This window comes from Mesoplodon mirus, assembly GCF_964341445.2.
Source record: "Mesoplodon mirus genome assembly, chromosome: 7".
Classification (NCBI taxonomy): domain Eukaryota; kingdom Metazoa; phylum Chordata; class Mammalia; order Artiodactyla; family Ziphiidae; genus Mesoplodon; species Mesoplodon mirus.
Genome location: NC_138983.1, coordinates 69,056,822 through 69,078,993, shown reverse-complemented (window position 1 = coordinate 69,078,993; position 22,172 = coordinate 69,056,822). Strand labels below are relative to the sequence as shown.

General features: G+C 35.6%; 1 protein-coding gene across 3 annotated transcripts in view; it reads left to right on the top strand.

Moving 5' to 3' along the window:
* The window catches only part of SOX6 (SRY-box transcription factor 6), a 636,354-nt gene that overhangs the window by 237,672 nt on the left and 376,510 nt on the right, over window positions 1-22,172 (top strand). For all 3 annotated transcript variants that reach the window (XM_082628665.1, XM_082628667.1, XM_082628666.1), the window contains exon 4: window positions 2,367-2,607. In XM_082628665.1, the coding sequence (XP_082484791.1) occupies window positions 2,371-2,607 (237 nt within the window). In that variant the 5' untranslated portion in view covers window positions 2,367-2,370. The remainder of the gene's footprint in view (window positions 1-2,366; window positions 2,608-22,172) is intronic.

Here is a 22,172-nt window from a genome sequence, read left to right as displayed (position 1 = left end):
TTAAGAAAACACTCTAACAAACCAGCCTTTAAACTCAACCCATAGCTTTGGACAGCTTTAGTCTATTTTTACAGCTGCGTGGTTGTGTTTAATTAGGATTGTGCACTGTTGTTCATTGGTGCAGTTTATAGTTGAAATTATTCTTAAGAGACTTTTCATTTTGGGTTTTGTGTTGTGATTAATTTATACTAAACCAACAATCACAGATATTGCTATTGGAAGGAGCCAAGTCACTTTATAATAAGAGGACGTTTGTTGGGGAACTAAAGTCACTCTGAGTTTTGGATTATGACTTTCAATTGTATTTAGCTGTTTTAAAAAGCAGCAGTAAATTCATTCTTTTGTCTTTAATGTGAATGATTACATTATTGGTACTGTTATTATCTGAACTATGAAAACACTCTTGTTGTTAATGGCAAGCTCTTGATAAATTTGCAGAAGTTATAATTTGCCTGGTTTTACTATAGTATTTATGAGGCTAATGAAGTAAGTTCTAGATGATTCCTATATTATAAGAAACATCATTTGGTATCATTTTCTGTAAGTTTATATGCATTTCTCCATTTGTCATTATTGATAGAAATTAGTCAAGGATATACTTATCTAATTCTTTGATAAAGTACTCATTAGAACATTTTTCTTTCTCCTCAAAAAAACATAGATATACTTCTGTACTTTTTTCCTCCATATTATTTTCTAGTATCAAATCTAGTAGATTCAATTTTTATTATTTGTAGAATGATTATTATAAGTAGGTATCAGCATTTTAATGTGTTTCAAAGCACTTCAAAAGCCTGTAATACTTTTATTTAGAACTGTGCATAATTAAATTAGCTGATCTTACATTAATTTTTTTCACTGTAGGATACTAAATCTGAGTCCCCTCATTAATTGTGAGGAATTTAGCATTAGCTGTTAAATCCTATGTGAAACATGGGCTGCTACATAAAAACTACTGTTTAAATTGGAATTAACTTAATTATTTTTCTTTGCACTTGATATTTCCTTCACTGCAATATTCATGAAAGCATGTGACAGATTTGTAAATTTAACTGTTAATCTCAGATTTCTAGACCCTTTAATCAGTATTTATTTGTCTGTAGAAACAGTACTAGCAAGTTAATGATTTGCTAATTTGAAAAATGCTCATGTGGTTTCCTATGTTAACTGATTTGTGCATTTTTTAAAAATAGTATGAAATCAATTAATGTTAAAGAGCAATTAAGGTGGAGATTTTATTCCTTTCGTTACACAGCAATTTTAGAGCTAACTGTACTATAAACCAAAAACAATGTAAAGTTTTAGAAAATATACTCAATTGCCTCTTCTTTTAAGTTATAAACTTCTGGTGATTTTATTTCTAAACATTTTTCTAAGAAAATCATCTTGATAAAGTGACATTCTAAAAGTTTTGAAAGTCTGTCTAACAATCATGATTTTCTGATTGTATATGAAAGCACAGAATGAAGACCTTGTCTTCACTGTGCTGAGTGTAGTCGATGTTTACTTGTGGATACATAGAAGAATGTGCAGTAATTGTTTTTGGAGTTTTAAGAATATTATGAATAGTAGGCATTTTACTCCTCATAGTAAATGCTTTGAATCTTATATGTACTTTCTAATATCAAATAGAAGCATAGTTATTTCATATACTCAATTAAAATGTCACAAATTGCCTTAAAACTAATCTAGCATTATCAGCTACTCAATCAGTATGTCACTTAAAAGTTTACTTGTAGCAACTGACACAGCTTGAAGGTCTTTAGAAAAAGATCAGATTGACACTAATCAGTGTTAGGCCTAGTACTCATAATACAAGGTATAAACTAAGAAGTCAGGACCAAGTTTGTTTAGGATTTTCATCATAGATTGCTTACTCTCCTGATCGTATTTTCTTACATAGACTTCCTTTGTTCCTACATAAAGCATAAGAGAAATTTGGATTTTTGTAATTTCAACTCATCCTCCAAACTGGCTCATTTGCTGTTCATTCATTCATTTTTTTTCATTGCTAACCATCAACTGAATTACTCTCAATAATCTAGTTGGGAGAACTGGGAGGAAAAATACACGCATACATATACTATACATTATGAAAACTTATTCCATAAAAATTTCATTTGTGGATTGGTAAGAAAGAAAATGTGCAGCAATTACTGGGAAGAAGTTTGCTTGAATTAAAAGCAAAGAGGGAAAGTGGAACAGATAAGCTAAGAGTTCTTTTTCAGTGGTTTAGAGTAGATCATAAACATTTCTGAAGTTAGAGAACTTCCCTTTTTTCCTGAATTAGTCACATGTAAGGGATGGTTTATTCTTTTGTCATTGACAGCCCTTTTAAAAATCCATGCTGTTTCCTTATTCTGCAGAAGAATGTCTTCCAAGCAAGCCACCTCTCCATTTGCCTGTGCAGCTGATGGAGAGGAAGCAATGACCCAAGATTTGACCTCAAGGGAAAAGGAAGAGGGCAGTGATCAACATGTGGCCTCCCATCTGCCTCTGCACCCCATAATGCACAACAAACCTCACTCTGAGGAGCTACCAACACTTGTCAATACCATTCAACAGGATGCTGACTGGGACAGTGTTCTGTCGTCTCAGCAAAGAATGGTGAGCTTTTAAAATCTGGCCACTGTCACCAAGTATGTCTGTTATTATGGGCTCATTACAAATAAGTATTTTAGAGAAAGCTCAGAATCTGTATCATTAGAGTTATTTGTGTTCAGGCGCTGAAAACGACCACCTTGTATATTATTAATATATTAATACTAGTTAGTGGGAAAAATTGGAAAATGGTTTGTGGTTTTGTTTTTGTCCATTATTAGGTTGACTTGCCAAAAGATATTTAATTTAATTTTGGGAGAGATTTCGTTATCTTATTCTCTGATTCTCTGTATTTAAGGTGGTGACCTTGGTAATACCACAAAATAGGTAGTATGATCCAATAAAGTGTGGCTATGTATTAATATTGAAAAATTATAATAAGCAAACATATCTATGTGAATGAGGTCATATAGTGAGTACATCTTCAGTGAGGAAATGCAGGTATTTATCATTTTTAACAGTCATTCTTGATTTATAGTAAAGCTTTTCTCACTTATGTGCCTATATATTAATTTCAAAAGGACATGCAAAGCTCCTGAGTATCATTCAATCAAACTGCAGGAGTTTACCCTAAAGGTAGAAAAAACAATGTCCAATACATGCAGTGTATTAGCCAGCTTTCCCATGTTAAATTCTACCTGTAACCATCAAAACAGACACCATAATAAGTGACATTACTTACCTAGTTTAAAGCAAAAATATTAAATTTTTTAACATTTAAAACTGACCAAAATCTTAACATATTTTATTAGATTAGGAATTTTAAACCCTGTTTTACATGTCTTAACTTTTGGCTAAATTAATGAAAAATATTTTAAGTGGGAAATGGGGAAAAGTTTTATTCCTTAATAAAAAAATAAGGTAATATTTAAACGTGCCTTTAATAGCATTTTAAAATTCTTGCTCTATGCTTAATGTTTCAGAACCAATTCAAAGACTTAATTTTATAATTTATGGAGGCAGACATTTTTCTTTTTCAGATGATTCTGCAGGCACAATTAGTACTCTGAAGCAGTAGCTGAGAAATAGGGGATTGGACTAGACTAGACTCTTCTAGACTAACTTTAGTTTGAAAGGGGATCATCATTATGCAGTTAGACCCCCCTGGAAGATTTGTTTTCCTTGCATAGGGGGAAGAGAGAAGGTATAATAAAGCAAGGATAAAAGTCTGTTTTTTTGATTGAACGTAAGCAGTTCACTTTATAACTCCAATATAGCATGGGTGAAATAGATATTCAGTCACTCTCACTGGCTTTTTGGCAAGATAATAGGGCTATGTTTTATCTTTATTTCAACAAATCATTATGGTGCACCTCCTCTGTGCCCAACATTCTGCTGGGTACTGGCTGTCTAGTAAACAAAACATGCATGATTATGCTTTCATGTAGCTTATATCTAGGAGAGGGAACAGAAATAAATATACACACAAAAAATATAATTAAAACTTGATATGTGTTAAGAAGAAAAAGAACATAATGCCATGTGAGAACATAATGAAATAAACCTCATTTAGAATGGATGGATAGGAATGCCCTCTTTGACCTAAGGATGATAAGAACTAGTCAGGCAAAAAATAGAAGAAAGAGTAAAAACAGTAGAGGGAACATCATATATGAAATATTTGAGGTGAGAAAAATATAGCTGAGTTTCAGAAAATGAAAGATAGTTCTTATAGCTGAAGTGTAATGAGCGAGGGTGCGACATAGCATCAGATATGGTTGAAGAGATTGGTAGGGGCTAGTTATCTGACAAGACCTTGTAGGTAACATTATGGAAGTGAGATTTGATACTAAGTGCAACGGAAAGCCATCGAAGGGTTTAAGAACATTTCAGAAAGATAGTTCTGACTGTATTATGAATAGATGGGGGGAAGATGGAGTGAGAGGAGGAAGACCTGCTGGGAAGCTATTTCAGAAATCCAGGTAAGAGATGATGGTGGCTTGGATTAGTGTGGAGGCAGATGGGCTAGAGAGAAGGGTTAGGTTCAAGATATATTTTAGCCTTTATGCCAAATATACTCATGGACAAATCAGAATAACTACACTGGAAAATACAGGTTGGGACAGAAATAATACAGTTCAAATTCTACTTCTTTAGAGCACTCTTATTTTTCTTAGTATAATTTAGTTTGTATATTGGCAAGTGCAAAATTGCTTCGGTGAGTTATTCTCAAAGTTTTATGATGTAAAATTTTGTCAGAAAATAGATATTAATAATTTGCTTACCAAATTTACAAGTGGGATTTATGGTAGTATAAAATAGTTTAAATTTACAAATATGTTATATTAATATAAAGAAATCATACTTGCTGGAAATGTTTTCAAACTTTCATTCTCTTCTGATATCAAACATTACTTTGCACTGGAGCCTTTGTGTATTCTGAATGTCCGGAAGCCAAAATATTTTGTTTTAGCTCCCACTTTATAGTATTTCCCAGCTGTGTACTTATATGGTATAATAAAAGGATTTAACAATTGGGAAATAGCAGCTGCATTTGGAAATTCCCTTTTCATTTGATAGATTCAATAATGTATAACAAGTGTAACATCAGACCTGTAATGACTTATATTGCAAGTATCATATCACTGACCAATTTTTCTTTACAGCAAAGGAAAACACTAGAAGGATTTTAGGTTTCTGGACAGCCTTGCAAACCTACATATATTGAGTGTATGTGTTGCAGTGGAGTGACTGTGATGAGAGTAAAACTTAATAAACACTTTGCCTCATTCTACATTCAAGTAAATATTAAATCCGGAAGAATTGTTGTGAAGTTAAGTGAAACTTAGTTCTCTTCAGTGGATCCTATTTGTTACGCACTGTAATTGAACCTCATAAAATCAGCGTAGAGAAATAAAATTTAAAAGAAAGTCTAAAAACAACAACAGAGATTTTATCAGCGCTTAACTCAGTTTCCATTGTAATTTGCTTTCTGTGACGGCCCTCACTCATGAACAGTTAGAAACAGGCACTAAAAGTTTCTTATATACTGGGTTCAGGAAGGGTTTTACTTTGAAATATCAACACCACAGAGGAGCTTTTCTGTAAGACAGGGTAAAGACAAAGCAGAGAAGTTCTGCTAATCCCTACCTCTGGATTAGAAAAAAAATCTTTAGATGTTAAAATTCGGATTAATTATTTTGATGTTGCACTCCAACAAAATATGAGACTATACAGTTTCAAACGAGTGAAAAAATTCATTGTGGAATAAGCAAAGGAGAATAGAAACTTAGAGAACAGAACTTTTAGAGATCAGCATTCCAAGACCAATTGAAGATAAAAAAATTTTAGACTCTGATTTTAATTACCATTACTTATATTATGGACACCAAAATGTTCGATTTTAAATTTAGTGTGCTATGTTAATTTGTAAGATCCATTTGAAGGCTGAGAAGTTAGTGTAAATAAGAATTCACTGTCCTTGTTTGCTATGTACAACCACTACTATTTTCATTATGGTACCAGTGTACCAGCACCTTTTTTTTTTTTTTTGCATTACATGGGCCTCTCACTGTTGTGGCCTCTCCCGTTGCGGAGCACAGGCTGCGGACGCGCAGGCTCAGCGGCCATGGCTCACGGGCCCAGCCACTCCGCGGCATGTGGGATCTTCCCGGACCGGGACACGAACCCATGTCCCCTGCATCGGCAGGCGGACTCTCAACCACTGCGCCACCAGGGAAGCCCGCAGCACCTTTTTTGTAGAGGAATTTTGACACTATTTGAAATATATTTTTGCTCTCATTAGAGCTGATTCATTAGACAGGAATAAATTCACATAACTTTTTCATCAAAAAATGTATAGTGTATCATTCTTTTTAATGTAAACAAGCATGAAGAACATTTTGTAGTAATATTTAGTGGCTAGCATATAATATTGTGTGTAATGATTATCTGCTAACGATTACTTGAGTGTGTAGCACCTACTAAGTTCTAAGCACAGGGACTTTCTTGTGAATAAGACAGGTATGATCCCCTCACAGAGTGAGACAACTTTAGACAATGGTAAGTGCAATAAAGAAAATTAAATAAGAAAATGTTATTGAGAATGACTACTTTAAACAAGCCAGGGAAGGTCTTTTTGAAGAGGTGACATTTGAGTTGAGATTTGAATAATGAAAGGGAGACAACTATGCAAAAATTTGGGGGAAGACACCCAGCTAGAATATATAGTAAGTGCAGAAACCTCTTGGTTGGTGTGTTTGAGCAATAGGAAACAATGGAGTGTCTACAGTGGAATGGGTGAGGGAGAGAATGGCATGAGATGAAATCTAGGAGGCAGGCAGATGACAGATACTATGGGGTATCATAGGCTACAGTGAGATGTTTCAACTTTACTTCAAGTGAAAGAGGAAGCCATTGAAAGATTTTAAGCAAGAGACTACCGTGATTTGATTTATGTTTTTAAAAGATCATATTAGCCGCTGTGTACATAATGGGTTGCAAGAGATAAAACCACAAACAAGGGCACCTATTAGGAAAACTGTTGCAGTAGTGCAGGTGAGAGTTTGACGGTAAGTGGAAGAGTGGACAGTTGTGGAGTTTATTCTTTGAAGAGTTCCCACAGAGTCTGAAGAAGACAAGATTCACACAGAGGGTGAGGAGAATATGTTATGTAATATACATGTGGGCAGAAATTTAGTCAAGAATGAACAGGAAGTGAAGTCGTTGAGACCAGGGCATAGGGAAGGGTAAGGCTTGCTCCTGGACCAAGAATGGTCCCGTGTGAGGACAGAAGCTTTTTGCCTAATAAGGAGATATTTACAGGTGACTTCCAGGGTAGGTTATGGGAATGTGGGCTAGACACCAACAGTATCTCTTACAAGATCCCCAAAGTGACAGGATTCTAAGTGGGACCTCTTGCATGAATGTGCACCTGTGCACTTACATGCATTCTCATACTGATATATATTTTAAGCCAAAATGGGATTATATGCATTTGGCTTTTAACTACTAGTCTAATTAGGTAGAAATAATCATACTGGATCAGAACTCCTTCTTTTAGAGACCTACTTAAATTCCCCCAAGTTTTATCTTCTAGAAAAGTTTAAAAAATAATATTCCACTATAAATAAAAGATGCCAATAAAGTCATTTGTTGCAATTAAAAAAATAATAGGCATGTTGAGATATTTAGTAAATAACTGTTGGGAACAATACTTTCTTGCTTGCAAACAATTTCTCCTCTCTGCCTTTCTTGCTTTCAGTTCAATGAAGTTGCTAATCAACTCTGAAGTGTTCTATGTAGTTCGCTTTGAGTCATAAAAATTCTGGTGTGGACTTTGTACCGTTCCTGGGAATGGAGCTCTTGCCATTACATGATAACATAGTCCAGGAACTTTGGGTGAGGATTTAATCCTTCCCAGCCATGCTTTATGTTGTGACAGACTTTTAGAAGATTTCTAATTTTGTTACCTTTTAAAAGATTTTAAAAACTTGAATTGTTGCCTGTTTTTGGTAAGATTTAGTAACTTAAGGTAGTAGGTAACACTCAAATAAAATTTATTTATTTTTTCTTTTTATTATTTTCCTCACTTTTACTTTAGAAAGTATAGTGAAACCCACTGGTTCACCTGGTCCGGACTATGTGCAAGGCTTATGTTCATCTTTTTGTTACCTGATTGGGTCTATGAAGCACTGGGGAAAAAAAATCCATACACTAGGGAAGTTTAGACTTCTTGAGAAATTTAGTTACTACTACTCTCATTTTAGGATTTTGGATATTCATTCTCTTTAAGTAAAATTCAAACCTAGACTTCTGGTAATAAGTGAAAATGTTCATCCTTGCCCCTGAGTCATGAAACAACATTCTCCAGGAAGCCCTGTGGGAGATTTCCCATTTTCTATAACTTTGAAACTATATTAGCGTACAGTATTGTCCATTTTTAAACCCATCTCGGAAACTTAATGACAGAAATTTACTTACAGTTTGGACCAAAAAATAAAACCATGTTTATGGCATGGTGTAGGTAGTGAAATAGACAACTAATGCCGTCTAGTGTTAACACATTGACCACCTTTATATATGCACACCTTGCTTATGTGCACTGTTTCATTCCTGCTCTTAAAAAATGTATATTAAAAAAAAAACTTTCCTAAACCTGGGTTATTTAAACAAAATGATTATTGACATGCTACTTGGAAATATCTCAATGTTTATGGAAATTTGAATTATTTTATCATTATTTTTATTGATATAATACATCTTTCTAAATATACTTTTTGGAAAAGATTTCTTACTTACATAGCTATTATCAAAATCTTTTTAAAAAGTAGAAACATTGACATGCTCCGCAATAGTTGGCTTTTTCCCCCCCGGGCAAGAAGGAATCAGGTATGCATGCTGATTAACACACTCCAGTCATTAACGTGTGATTATGTGGGCTGCATATTGAGCACCTGCCAAAATATAAAAATCCAGTACTTTGTTACATCTGTGCAAAGACTTTTTGCATTTCTTTTGCATTTTGACAGTTCAAGGAAAATCAGACCCCAATATCTTTTCTTTTTTTTTTCAGTGTAATAAAATTGTGTGTACAGAATGTTTTCAAGGAGATAGGATATGTCATGTTTATTTTTATTTTAATCTTTTGGGCTGTATAAGATCCAGTGACTGGGGTTTGCAGAACTCTGACTGTAATATGAATCTCTTAATGAACTTCATCACCATGATTCACTTACAATTTACAGCATTCCTTCATGTTCATAAGGATGATCTTATCTGAGATCCAGCCAATATTCCTCTAGTTTGCTTTATTTTTTATTATTTTTTGCGGTACGCGGGCCTCTCACTGTTGTGGCCTCTCCCACTGCGGAGCACAGGCTCTGGACGCGCAGGCTCATCGGCCATGGCTCATGGGCCTAGCCGCTCTGCAGCATGTGGGATCTTCCCGGACTGGGGCACGAACCCGTGTCCCCTGCAACGGCAGGCAGACTCTCAACCACTGCGCCACCAGGGAAGCCCTGGTACTATTTAATGTTAAGATTTGTGAGGAATTAAGAGGACACTCTGGCTATTTCTTTTTTTGTGTGACCCCAGCCTCATCATTTTTATTTTATTATTTTTTAAAAATTTTACTTATTTGTAAATTTTTTCCTGTTCTAAGCATTTTATGTGCATTGAGTCATTTAATTTTTATAATAACCTTATAAGGTAGGTGCTAGGATTATCCCCATTTCATTGATGAGGAAACCAAGTCACCAAGATTTAGTGACTTGCCCAAGGTCCCAAAGCTCAAGTTCACTCAAGTGGCTGAGTTAGGATTTTTTTTTTAACATCTTTATTGGGGTATAATTGCTTTACAATGGTGTGTTAGTTTCTGCTGTATAACAAAGTGAATCAGCTATACGTATACATATATCCCCATATCTCCTCCCTCTTGCGTCTCCCTCCCATCCTCCCTATCCCACCCCTCTAGGTGGTCAAAAAGCACCAAGCTGATCTCCCTGTGCTATGCAGCTGCTTCCCATTAGCTATATATTTCACATTTGGTAGTGTACATGTGTCCATGCCACTCTCTCACTTTGTCCCAGCTTACCCTTCCCCCTCCCCGTGTCCTCAAGTCCATTCTCTATGTCTGTGCCTTTATTCCTGTCCTGCCCCTAGGTTCTTCAGAACAATTTTTTTTTTTTAGATTCCATATATATGTGTTAGCATACGGTATTTGTTTTTCTCTTTCTGACTTACTTCACTCTGTATGACAGACTCTAGGTCCATCCACCTCACTACAAATAACTCAATTTCGTTGCTTTTTATGGCTGAGTAATATTCCAGTGTATATATATGTGCCACATCTTCTTTATCCATTCATCTGCCGATGGACACTTAGGTTGCTTCCATGTCCTGGCTATTGTAAATAATGATGCAATGAAATTGTGGTACATGACTCCTTTTGAATTATGGTTTTCCCAGGGTATATGCCCAGTAGTGGGATTGCTGGGTTGTATGGTAGTTCTATTTTTAGTTTTTTAAGGAACCTTTATACTGTTCTCCATAGTGGCTGTATCAATTTACATTCCCACCAACAGTGCAAGAGGGTTCCCTTTTCTCCACACCCTCTCCAGCATTTATTCTTTGTAGATTTTTTGGTGATGGCCATTCTGACTGGTGTGAGGTGATACATCATTGTAGTTTTGATTTGCATTTCTCTAATGATTAGTGATGTTGAGCATTCTTTCATGTGTTTGTTAGCAATCTGTATATCTTTTTTGGAGAAATATCTATTTAGGTCTTCTGCCCATTTCCTGATTGGGTTGTTTGTCTTTTTGATATTGAGCTGCATGAGCTGCTTGTATATTTTGGAGATTAATCCTTTGTTAGTTGCTTCATTTGCAAATATTTTCTCCCATTCTGAGGGTTGTCTTTTCGTCTTGCTTATGGTTTCCTTTGCTGTGCAAAAGCTTTTAAATTTCATTAGGTCCCATTTGTTTATTTTCATTTTATTTCCATTTCTCTAGGAGGTGGCTCAAAAAGTATCTTGCTGTGATTTATGTCAAAGAGTGTTCTGCCTATGTTTTCCTCTAAGAGTTTTATAGTGTCTGGCCTTACATTTAGGTCTTTAATCCATTTTGCCCAGCCTCATCATTTTTAAATAGACAACAAGACACAGGTAGTTATCATATTGATAGTTGTTTCTGGGGGCTTAATTACTACCCTTTTTCCTAGTGGATCCCAACTACCTTACTTTTTCCCTAAAAGCTTTATATCTTATTTTCTATTTTTACTGAAACTACTCTTATACCTTTGAATGATTTTAGAATCCCCCTTTCTTATCCCCCAGTTTCTGTCATGAATTGCGGACAGGTTTCCCAGAGCTGGATTAAACAGCATTTCAAAAGATTATTTTTGCCATATTCCAAGCACTCCTCTTCCCTGCCAACTCTGAGCTAGTGTCAAACACCAGGTTTCTGATACCTTGACTCTCCTATTTTCAAGGCTATTCCTATTTTTGTTATAAGGTAGGGAGGTTTTTTACTTTGCCCCCTTTGCTTTAGTTACTCAATTCTTTTTCTTTTTTAATATTTATTTATTTATTTTGTCTGCGTCAGTTGTTAGTTGCAGCACGTGGGATATTTTGTTGTGGTGCGTGGGCTCTTTGTTGCGGTATGCGGACTTCTCTCTATTTGCAGCACGCGGGCTCCAGAGTGCACAGGCTCAGAGTAGTTGTGGCACGTGGGCTCTGTAGTTTCAGCATGCAGGCTTAGTTGCCCTGCGGCATGTGGGATCTTAGTTCCCTGAATAGGGATTGAACCCGTGTCCCCTGCATTGGAAGGCAGATTCTTAACCACTGGACCACCAGGGAAGTCCTTAGTTACTTAATTCTGATGTCTGAGGTTTGTCCACCATCTCAAAGTGCTTTAGTTATTCCTCATTTGGATGACACGTATGCAACATGGGTTCCTGGTGATCTGACTGATACCTGGATCCTGTGATGTGCATATAACTTAAGCGTCCATCATAGCCTTCAGTTCATTTAAAGCGTACTAGGTGCTTTGCTGATTACATATTAAAAATACACAGTTATTTTTATATTATTTGAGAGCTCTGGTAGCTCTCAAATGGGGAAGAAAAGGAAACAACTGCAAAACAGGAGAGCATTAGGATAATAGACTTGATGCTAGAGTAAGTAGTCACCTCTTAAGAAAAGCTCTACAAAATCATTTGAGACTCTCTGTGCATAGAAACTTGCTCTGTAAGAATTTGTTCAATTACGCTTCTCAACTTCTGCATAATCACACCCCTCTTTCTCCAGTGCCTCAATTTGTCAAAGAAAACACCCCTTTGATTCAGTGGAAATATTTTCCCTGGGGTTATTTAGAGGAAACTTAATTTAGAGGAAAGGATGTTACCTCGTAGAAGGCCTGTGTTTATCTCTGCCACTAATCTCCTGACAAGTTTCTTCATCTCAAAAATGAAAGACTCAAAGCATGCAACAGCAGTCACAGCCGGACCCCTCTGCTGGGCCAGGGGCCAGCTCTGCCCACCAGTGTACTGCAGCTGCAGCTGTGGCTCTGCCATAATAGGTGGGCAGAGGCAGCCCACATAGGGGACATCCCTTGAATCCCTGGCTCTGATGGCCAGGTGAGATTGCACTTCTGAGCCCCACAGGACATCTCCTACATAAGGTGACTCCTTAAGACTGGGAAAGGTAGCTGATTTACCTAATACATAGGAACAAACATAGGGAATTAGGCAAAATGAGGAGACTGAGGAATATGCTTTAATTGAAAGGATAAGACAAAACCTCAGAAAAAGAACTAAACAAAATGGAGATAAGCAATCTAGCTGATAAAGAATTCAAAGTGATGGTCATAAAAATGCTTACCAAACTTGGGAGAAGAATGGATGAACACAGCGAGGACTTAGAGATAGGAAATATGAATATCACACAGAAATTATAAGTGAACTGAAAAATACACTGGAGGGACTCAACAGCAGACTGGATGATGTAGAAGAACAATCAGTAGAAGCTGGAAGACAAAGCAATGGAACTCACCCAGACAGAGCAGAGAAATGAAAAAAGAATTTTAAAAAAATGAATATATCTTCAGGGACCTTTGGGACAACATCAAGCAGAATAACTTTTGTTTTATAGGGATCTCAGATGGAGAAGAGAGAAAGGGCCAGAAAAGTTATTTGAAGAAATAGTGGCTGAGAACTTCAGTAGTCTGGGAAGCTAGGAAGGGAAACAGGCATCCAGGTATGAACTCAAAGAGACATACATCAAGACACATTATAATTAAAATGGTTACAGTTAAAAATAAAGAGAACCCAAAAACAACAACTTGCTATGTACAAGGGAAACCCCATAAGGCTATAAGCAGATTCTTCAGCAGAAACTTTACAGGCTAAAGGGGAGTGGAATGACATATTCAAAGTGCTGAAAGGAAAAACTTCCAATCTAGAATTCCCTACTCAGCAAGGTTATCATTCAGAATTAAAGGAGAGATTGAGTTTCCCAGATAAACAAAAGCTTAAGGAGTTCATCACCACTAAACTGGCACCATAAGAAATGTTAAAGGGACTTCTTTAATCTGAAGAGAAATGACACTAATTAATAATAAGAAAACATACAATGCAGGTGGTCAAAATGTACAAATTTACAGTTATAAGATAAATAAGTCCTAGGGATGTAATGTACAACATGATTAATACAATTAACACTTGCTTTAAATTTTGTATGAAGGTTGTTAAGAAAGTAAATCCTATGAATTCTCATCACAAGGAAAAATTGTTTTCTTTTTATTTTGTATCTATATGAGATGATGGATGTTCACTAAACTTACTGTGATAATCATTTCATGATGTATGTAAGTCAAATCATTATGCTGTGAACAAACTTATACAGTGCTGTATGTCAATTATATCACAATAAAACTGGAAGAAAAAAGAAAACATAAAAATAAAAATCTCACTGGAAAAAGTAAGTATATAATATTAATAAAGTAATAAAATCTCACTGGAAAAAGTAAATATTTTATATAAATAAAAGTAATAGATAAAAGTAAATATATAATAAAAGTAAATATAGGGCTTCCCTGGTGGCGCAGTGGTTGCGAGTCCGCCTACCGATGCAAGGGACATGGGTTCGTGCCCCGGTCTGGGAAGATCCCACATGCCACAGAGCGGCTGCCCCCGTGAGCCATGGCCGCTGAGCCTGCACGTCTGGAGCCTGTGCTCCACAACGGGAGAGGCCACAACAGTAAGGGGCCCGCGTACCGCAAAAAAAAAAAAGTAAATACATATAATATATACAAAAGTAAATATATAATATATATAAATAATCAATATATATAACTGATCAATCATTTATAAAGCAAACATGAAGGTTAAAAGACAAAAGTGGTAAAATTAAGTAAAATTACAATATTTAGTTAAGGGATGCATAAAATAAAAAGATATAAAATGTGTCATTAAAAGTATAAAACGTGGGTGAGAGAGAGTAAAAAGATAAAGCTTTGGAATGTATTCAAGTTTAAGTTGTTACCAATTTAAAACTGTTACCAATTTAAGACTGCTATATACATAGGATGTTATGTGTGAACTTCACAGTAACCACAAGTAACTCCACAAAAGATAATGAGAAAAGAATCTGAACACAACACTAAAGAAAATCACCAAACACAAGGGAAGAGAGAAAGAGAAGAAGAAAGAAACAGAGAGGAACTACAAAAACACTCAGAAAACAATTAACAAAATGGCAATAAATACATATCTATCAATAATTACTTTAATTGTAAATGTAAATTCACCAATCAAAACACATAGAGTAGTTGAGTGGATAAAAAAACAAAACTCTACTACATGCTGCCTACAAGAGAATAACTTCAGATGTAAGGATACACAGACTGAAAGTAAAGGGATAGAAAAAGATATCTCATGCAAATGGAAATGAAAAGAAAGCTGGAGTAGCAATACTCATATCAGACAAAATAGACTTTAGAACAAATATGCTAATAAAAGACAAAGAAGGTCATTATATAATGATAAAGGAGTCAATCCAGCAAGAATATGTAACATTTATAAATGTATATGCACCCAACATAGGATCACTGAGATATATAAAGCAAATATTAACAGACCTAAAGGGAGAAGTTGAAAGCAATACAATAATAGTAGGGGAAGTTAATACCCCACTTACATCAATGGATAGACCATCCAGATAGAAAATCAATCAGGAAACATCAGGCTTTTATGGCACATTAGACCAGATTGACTTAGTAGATATATAGTTGACCCTTGAACAAAACAGGTTTGAATTGTGCAGGTCCACTTATATGTGGACTTTTCCCAAGAAATATACAGAAATATACATGTAGAATATTGTGTGCAAGACTTGTATTGAAGTGGATAGCCTCTCCTTTCATAGGCATAAGGTGAGTGATATTTAATATAAAATTGATAAGGTGTTAGTTTTCTTAACGTTCATAACTTTGCTTTCAAAGAATTATGTTACCGAAATATATGCCCCTCATAATTGGAGAAATTGTGTATCAGCCTATCATCACAGGATGCACTCTCTGCACTTTTATTGGAAGTATTGGAAGTCCTAGCCACAGCAATTAGGCAAGAAAAGAAATAAAAGGCATCAAAATTAGAAAGAAAGAAGTTAAACTGTTACTATTTCCAGATGACATGATACTATATATAGAAAACCCTAAAGACACCACCGAAAATACCCTTAGAACTATAAAATGAATTCAGTAAAAGCATAGGATACAAAATCAGTATACAGAAATTTATGGCATTTCTATACACTAATAATGAATTATCAGAGAAATTAAGAAAATAGTCTCATTTACAATCACATCAAAAAGACTAAAATACCTAGGAATAAATTTAACCAAGGAGGTGAAAGATCTGTGCACTGAAAACTGTAAGACACTGATGGAAGAAGTTGAAGAAGACACAAATAAATGGGAAGATATTTTGTGCTCATGGATTGGAAGAATTAATACAGGCAAACCTTCCTTGTTTTGTTGTGCTTTGCTTTATTGTGCTTAACAGGTATTGCATTTTTTTTTACAGATTGAAGGTTTGTGGCAATCCTAGATCAAGCAAGTCTATTAGCACCATTTTTTCCAACCTCATTTGCTCATTTTATGTTTCTGTGTCACATTTTGGTAATTCTCACAGTATTTCAAAATATTGTTATTATTATTATATTTGTTATGGTGGTCTGTGATCAGTGATCTTTGATGTTACTATTAGAATTGTTTTGGGGCACCACAAATTGTGCCCATATAAAAGGGTGAACTTAATAATGTTGCGTGTGTTCTGACAGATCCACTGACTGGCCATCCCCCCATCTCTCTCCCTCTCCTAGGGCTTCCCTATTCCCTGAGACAGCAATACTGAAATCAGGCAGTTAATAACCCCACAGTGTCATCTATATGGGAAGAATTGCATGTCTCTCACTTTAAATCAAAAGGTAGAAATTATTAAACTTAGTGAGGAAGGCATGTTGAAAGGCAAGATAGGCTGAAAGGTAGGTTTGTACCAAACAGTTAGCCAGGTTGTGAATGTGAAGGAAAAGTACTTGAAGGAAATTTAAAGTGCTACTCCAGTGAGCACACAAATGATAAGAAAGCAAAACAGTCTTATTGCTGATATAGAGAAAGTTTTAGTGGTCTGGATAGACTATCAAACCAGCCACAAAATTCCCTTAAGCTAAAGTCTAAAATTCCCTTAAGCTAAAGCAAGGCCCTACTTCTCTTTAATTCTATGAAGACTGAGAGAAGTGAGGAAGCTGCAGTCTTCATAACATAAAAGTGCAAGGTGAAGCAGCAAGTGCTGGTGTAGAAGCTGAGCAAGTTATCCAGAATATGTAGCTAAGATAATTTTTAAAGGTAGCTACACTAAACAACAGATTTTCAATGTAGATAAAACAGCCTTATATTGGAAGAAGATGCCATCTAGGTCTTTCATAGCTAAAGAGGAGAAGTCTATGAATGCCTGACTTCAAAGCTCCAAAGACAGGGCTAATGCAGCTGGTGAATTGAAGTTGAAGCCAATGCTCATTTACCATTCTGAAAATCCTAGGACCCTTAAGGATTACGCTAAATCTATTCTGCCTGTGCTCTATAAATGGAACAACAAAGCCTGGATGACAGCACACCTGTTTACAACATGGTTTACTGAATATTTTAAGCCCATTGTTGAGACCTACTGCTCAGAAAAAAAGATTCCTTTCAAAATATTACTGCTCACTGACAATGTACCTAGTCATCCAAGAGCTCTGATGAAGATGTCCAATGAGATTAATGTTGTTTTCATGCCTGCTAACACAGCATTCAATCTGCAGCCCATGGCTCAAGGAGTAATGTCAACTTTCAAGTCATTATTTAAGAAATACATTTTGTAAGGCTACAGCTGCCGTAGATAGTGATTCCTCTGATGGATCTGGGCAAAGTAAATTGAAAACCTTCTGGAAATGATTTACCATTCTAGATGCCTTTAAGAACATTCATGATTCATGGGAAGAGGTCAAAATATCAACATTAGTAGGAGTTTGGAATAAATTGATTCCAATCCTCATGGCTGACTTTGAGAGGTTCAAGACTTCAGTAGAGGAAGTAACTGCAAATGTGGTAGAAATAGCAAGAGAACTAGAATTAGAAGTGGAGCTTAAAGATATGACTGAATTGCTGCAGTCTCATGGCAAAACCTTAATGAGGAGTTGCTACTTATGGGTGAACAAAGAAAATGGTTTCTTGAGATGGAATCTACTCCTGGTGAAGATCCTGTGAAGCTTGTTAAAATGACAACAGAGGCTTTAGAATATTACATGAACTTAGTTGATAAAGTAGCAATAGGCCTTGAGAGGATTGACTCCAATTTTGAAAGAAGTTCTATTGTGGGTGAAATGTTATCAAACAACATTGCATGCTACAGAGAAATCCTTCATGAAAGAAAGAGTCAATTGATGTGGCAAACTTCATTGTTGCCTTATTTTAAGAAATCACTACAGCTACCCAAACCTTCATCAGTCACCACCCTGATCAGTCAGCAACCATCAACATTGAGGCAAGACTCTCCACCAGCAAAAAGATTATGAATTGCTGAAGGCTAGATGATGGTTAACATTTTTCAACAATAAAGTCTTTTTAATTGAGATATGTACTTTTTTTAGACAGAACACTATTGCACACTTAATAGACTACAGTGTAGTGTAAACAACTTTTAAATGCATTGGGGGGACTTCCCTGGCAGTCCAGTGGTTAAGACTTTGCCTTCCAATGCAGGCCATGTGGGTTTGATCCATAGTCAGGGAGCTAGGATCCCACAAGCCTCACAGTCATAAAACCAAAACATAAAACAGAAGCAATATTGTAACAAATTCAATAAAGACTTTAAAAATGGTCCACATCAAAAAAAAATAAATAAATGCGTTGGGAAAAATTTGTGTGACTTGCCTTATTGTGATTTTCATTTTATTACCGTGGTCTGGAACTAAGCCCACACTATCTCCAAAGTATGGCTTTATTGTTAAAACCCAAAGCAATATACAGATTCAGGGCAATCCCCATCAAAATTCCATTGGCATATTTCACAGAACTAGATCAAACAATTCTAAAATTTGTATGGAGCCACAAAAGATCCCAAATAGCCAAACAATCTTGAGAAAGAAGAACAAAGCTGGAGGTATTACACTCCCTGATTTCAAATTACACTACAAAGCTACAGTAGTCAAAACAGTATTGTACTGGCACAAAAACAGATACACAAATCAATGGAGCAGAACTGAGAAACCAGAAATAAATCTACACATATATGGACAATTTTATGACAAAAGAGCAAAGAACATACAATGGATAAAGGATTGTCTTTTCAATAAATGGGGTTGGAAAAGCTGGACAGCTACATGCAAAAGAATGAAACTAGGCCACTGTCTTACACCATACACAAAAATTAACGGAAAATGCATTAAAGCCTTGAATGTAAGACCTGAAACCATAAAATTCCTAGAAGAAAACATAGGTGATAATCTCATTGACATCAGTCTTAGTGATTTTTTTGTGGATCTGACTTCAAAGGCAAGGGAAACAAAAGCACAAATAAAAAAATGGAACTACATCAAACTAAAAAGCTTCTGAAGAGTGAAGAAAACATCATCAAAATGAAAAAGCAACCTACCGAATGGGAGAAGATATTTGCAAATCATACAGCTGATAAGGGGTTAATATCCAAAGTATATAAAGAACTCATACAAACAACCTGATCAAAAAATGGGCAGAGGATCTGAATAAGCATTTTTCCAAAGAAGACAAGCAGATGGCCAACAGGGACATGAAAAGATGTTCAACAGGGCTTCCTTGATTAAGAGTCCACCTGCCGATGCAGGGGACATGGGTTCGTGCCCCGGTCCAGGAAGATCCCACATGCTGCGGAGCGGCTAGGCCCGTGAGCCATGGCCGCTGAGCCTGCACGTCCAGAGCCTGTGCTCTGCAACAGGAGAGGCCACGACAGTGAGAGGCCTGTGTACCGCAAAAAAAAAAAAAAAGATGTACAACATCACTAATTATTTTTTAAAAATGTTATTGGAGTATAGTTGATTTACAATGTTGTGTTACTTTCTGCTGTACAGCAAAGTGAATCATTTATACATATACATATATCCACGCTTTTTTAGATTCTTTTTGCATATAGGTCATTACAGAGTATTGAGTAGAGTTCCCTGTGCTATACAATAGGTCCTTTAATTATCTATTTTATATAGAGTAGTGTGTATATGTCAATTCCAGTCTCCCAATTTATCCCTCCCTCACCTTCCCCCTGATAACCATAAGATTGTTTTCTACCTGTGTAACTCTATTTCTGTTTTGTAAATAAGTTCATTTGTACCATTTTTAAAGATTCCACATATAAGCAATATCATATGATATTTGTCCTCTGTCTGACTTACTTCACTCAGTATGACAATCTCTAGGTCCATCCATGTTGTTGCAAATGGCATTATTTTGTTCTTTTTTTATGGCTGAGTAATATTCCATTGTATATATGTACCACATCTTCTTTATCCATTCCTCTGTCGATGGACATTTAGGTTGCTTCCATGTCTTGGCTATTGTAAATAGTGCTGCAGTGAACATTGGGGTGTACGTACCTTTTTGAATTTATGCCCAGGAGTGGGATTGCTGAATCATATGGTAGCTCTATTTTTAGTTTTTTGAGGAACTTCCATACTGTTTTCCATAGTGGCTGTACCAGTTTACATTCCCACCAGCAGTGTAGAAGGGTTCTTTCTCTTTTCTCCACACCCTCTCCAGCATTTACTGTTTGTAGTTTTTTTGATGATGGCCATCCTGACTGGTGTGAGGTGATGTATCATTGTAGTTTTGATTTGCATTTCTCTAATAATTAGTGATGCTGAGCATCTTTTCATGTGCCTTTTGGCCATCTGTATGTCTTCTTTGGAGAAATGTCTATTTAGGTCTTCTGCCTATTTTTTGATTGGATTGTGTGTTTTGATGATACTAAGCCGCCTGAGCTGTTTGTAAATTTTGGAGACTAATCCCTTGTTGGTCACATCATTTGCAAATATTTTCTCCCATTCTGTGGGTTGTCTTTTCAATATCACTAATTATTAAGGAAATGCAGATCAAAACCACAATGAGATACGACTTCATACCTCGTAGAACGGCTATAATTAAAAAGATAATAAATAACTAATGTTGGAGAGGATATGGAGAAAAGGGATCCATTGTACACTGTTAGTGGGACTATAAATTTCTGTAGCCACTATGCAAGATGGTATGGAGATTTCTCAAGAATTTAAGAATAGAACTATTATATGACCCAGCTATTCCATTTTGGGGTATTTTATTCAAAGAACATGAAAACACTAATTTGAGGAGTTATAAACACCCCTGTGTTCATTACAGCATTATTTAAAATAGCCAAGATGTGGAAATAACATTATAACCTGTGTCCATCAATGGATGAATGGATAAAGAAGGTGTGATACACACACACACACACACACACACACACATGCACAAAATGGAATACAGCCATAAAAAAGAATGATATCCTGCCATTTACAACAACATGGATGGACATTGAGTGTATTATGCTAAGTGAAATAAGTCAAACAGAGAAAGACAAATACCTATGTTTTCACTCATATGTGGAATCTAAAAAAAAAATAACCCAATAAAAATAAACAAAAACAAACTCATAAACACAGAGAACAGATCAGTAGTTACCAGAGGGGAAGCAGGTTGAGGGGGTGGGTAAAATGGGTGAAGCAAGTCAACTGTATAGTGATGGATGGTAACTAGACTTGTGGTCGTTATCACTCTGCAGTCTAAACAAATGTTGAATTATAATGCTATATACCTGAAACATTTAAAAAAAGATTGGGAGGTATTTAAAAGAGGGATCAGAGGGAAATTACATTGCTCAAAGCTGAATTTTCTGTGAAATTCTGCTGATGTCAACATGAGCATGGATAAACACGTTTGAAAATATTCTATAATCTATGAAAATGTATAAAGTGGAGTCCTTGGATGAGTTTTAATGTTAATGATAATATGAAAAAATATAACTAGCTATTAAATGAGAAGAAGAGGGATTTTGTTCTAGATTAAAAGAGACTTAAGAGCATAACCAAATATAAACCATGAACTTTGATTGGATTCAGTTTTGAAAAAAAAATATTTAGGGACAACTGTGGAAAGTTTAATATGGGTTGTATATTAGATGCCTTAAAAGAATTATTATTCATTTTCTTAGGTATGATAATCATATTGTGGTTATGTGGGAGAATATCCTTATTTTCTGCAGATGCATGCTAAGGTATTTAGGGGTAAGTTGGCATGTGATGTCAATACTATGCTCTAAAAAGTTAGAGCAATATAATTAGATAGATAGATACAAACATACATATATACATAGAGCAATATGACAAAATGTTAATAATTGTCAGTCAGCCTAGCTGATCATTATAATAGTGTTTGTTATATTATTCTTTCTAGTTTTCTGAATGTTTTAAAAAATTTTTCTATTAAATTTAAAATGCCCATGTGGTAAAAAATGAGATTTGACCTATAATCATCAAGCCTCTTGCTAGT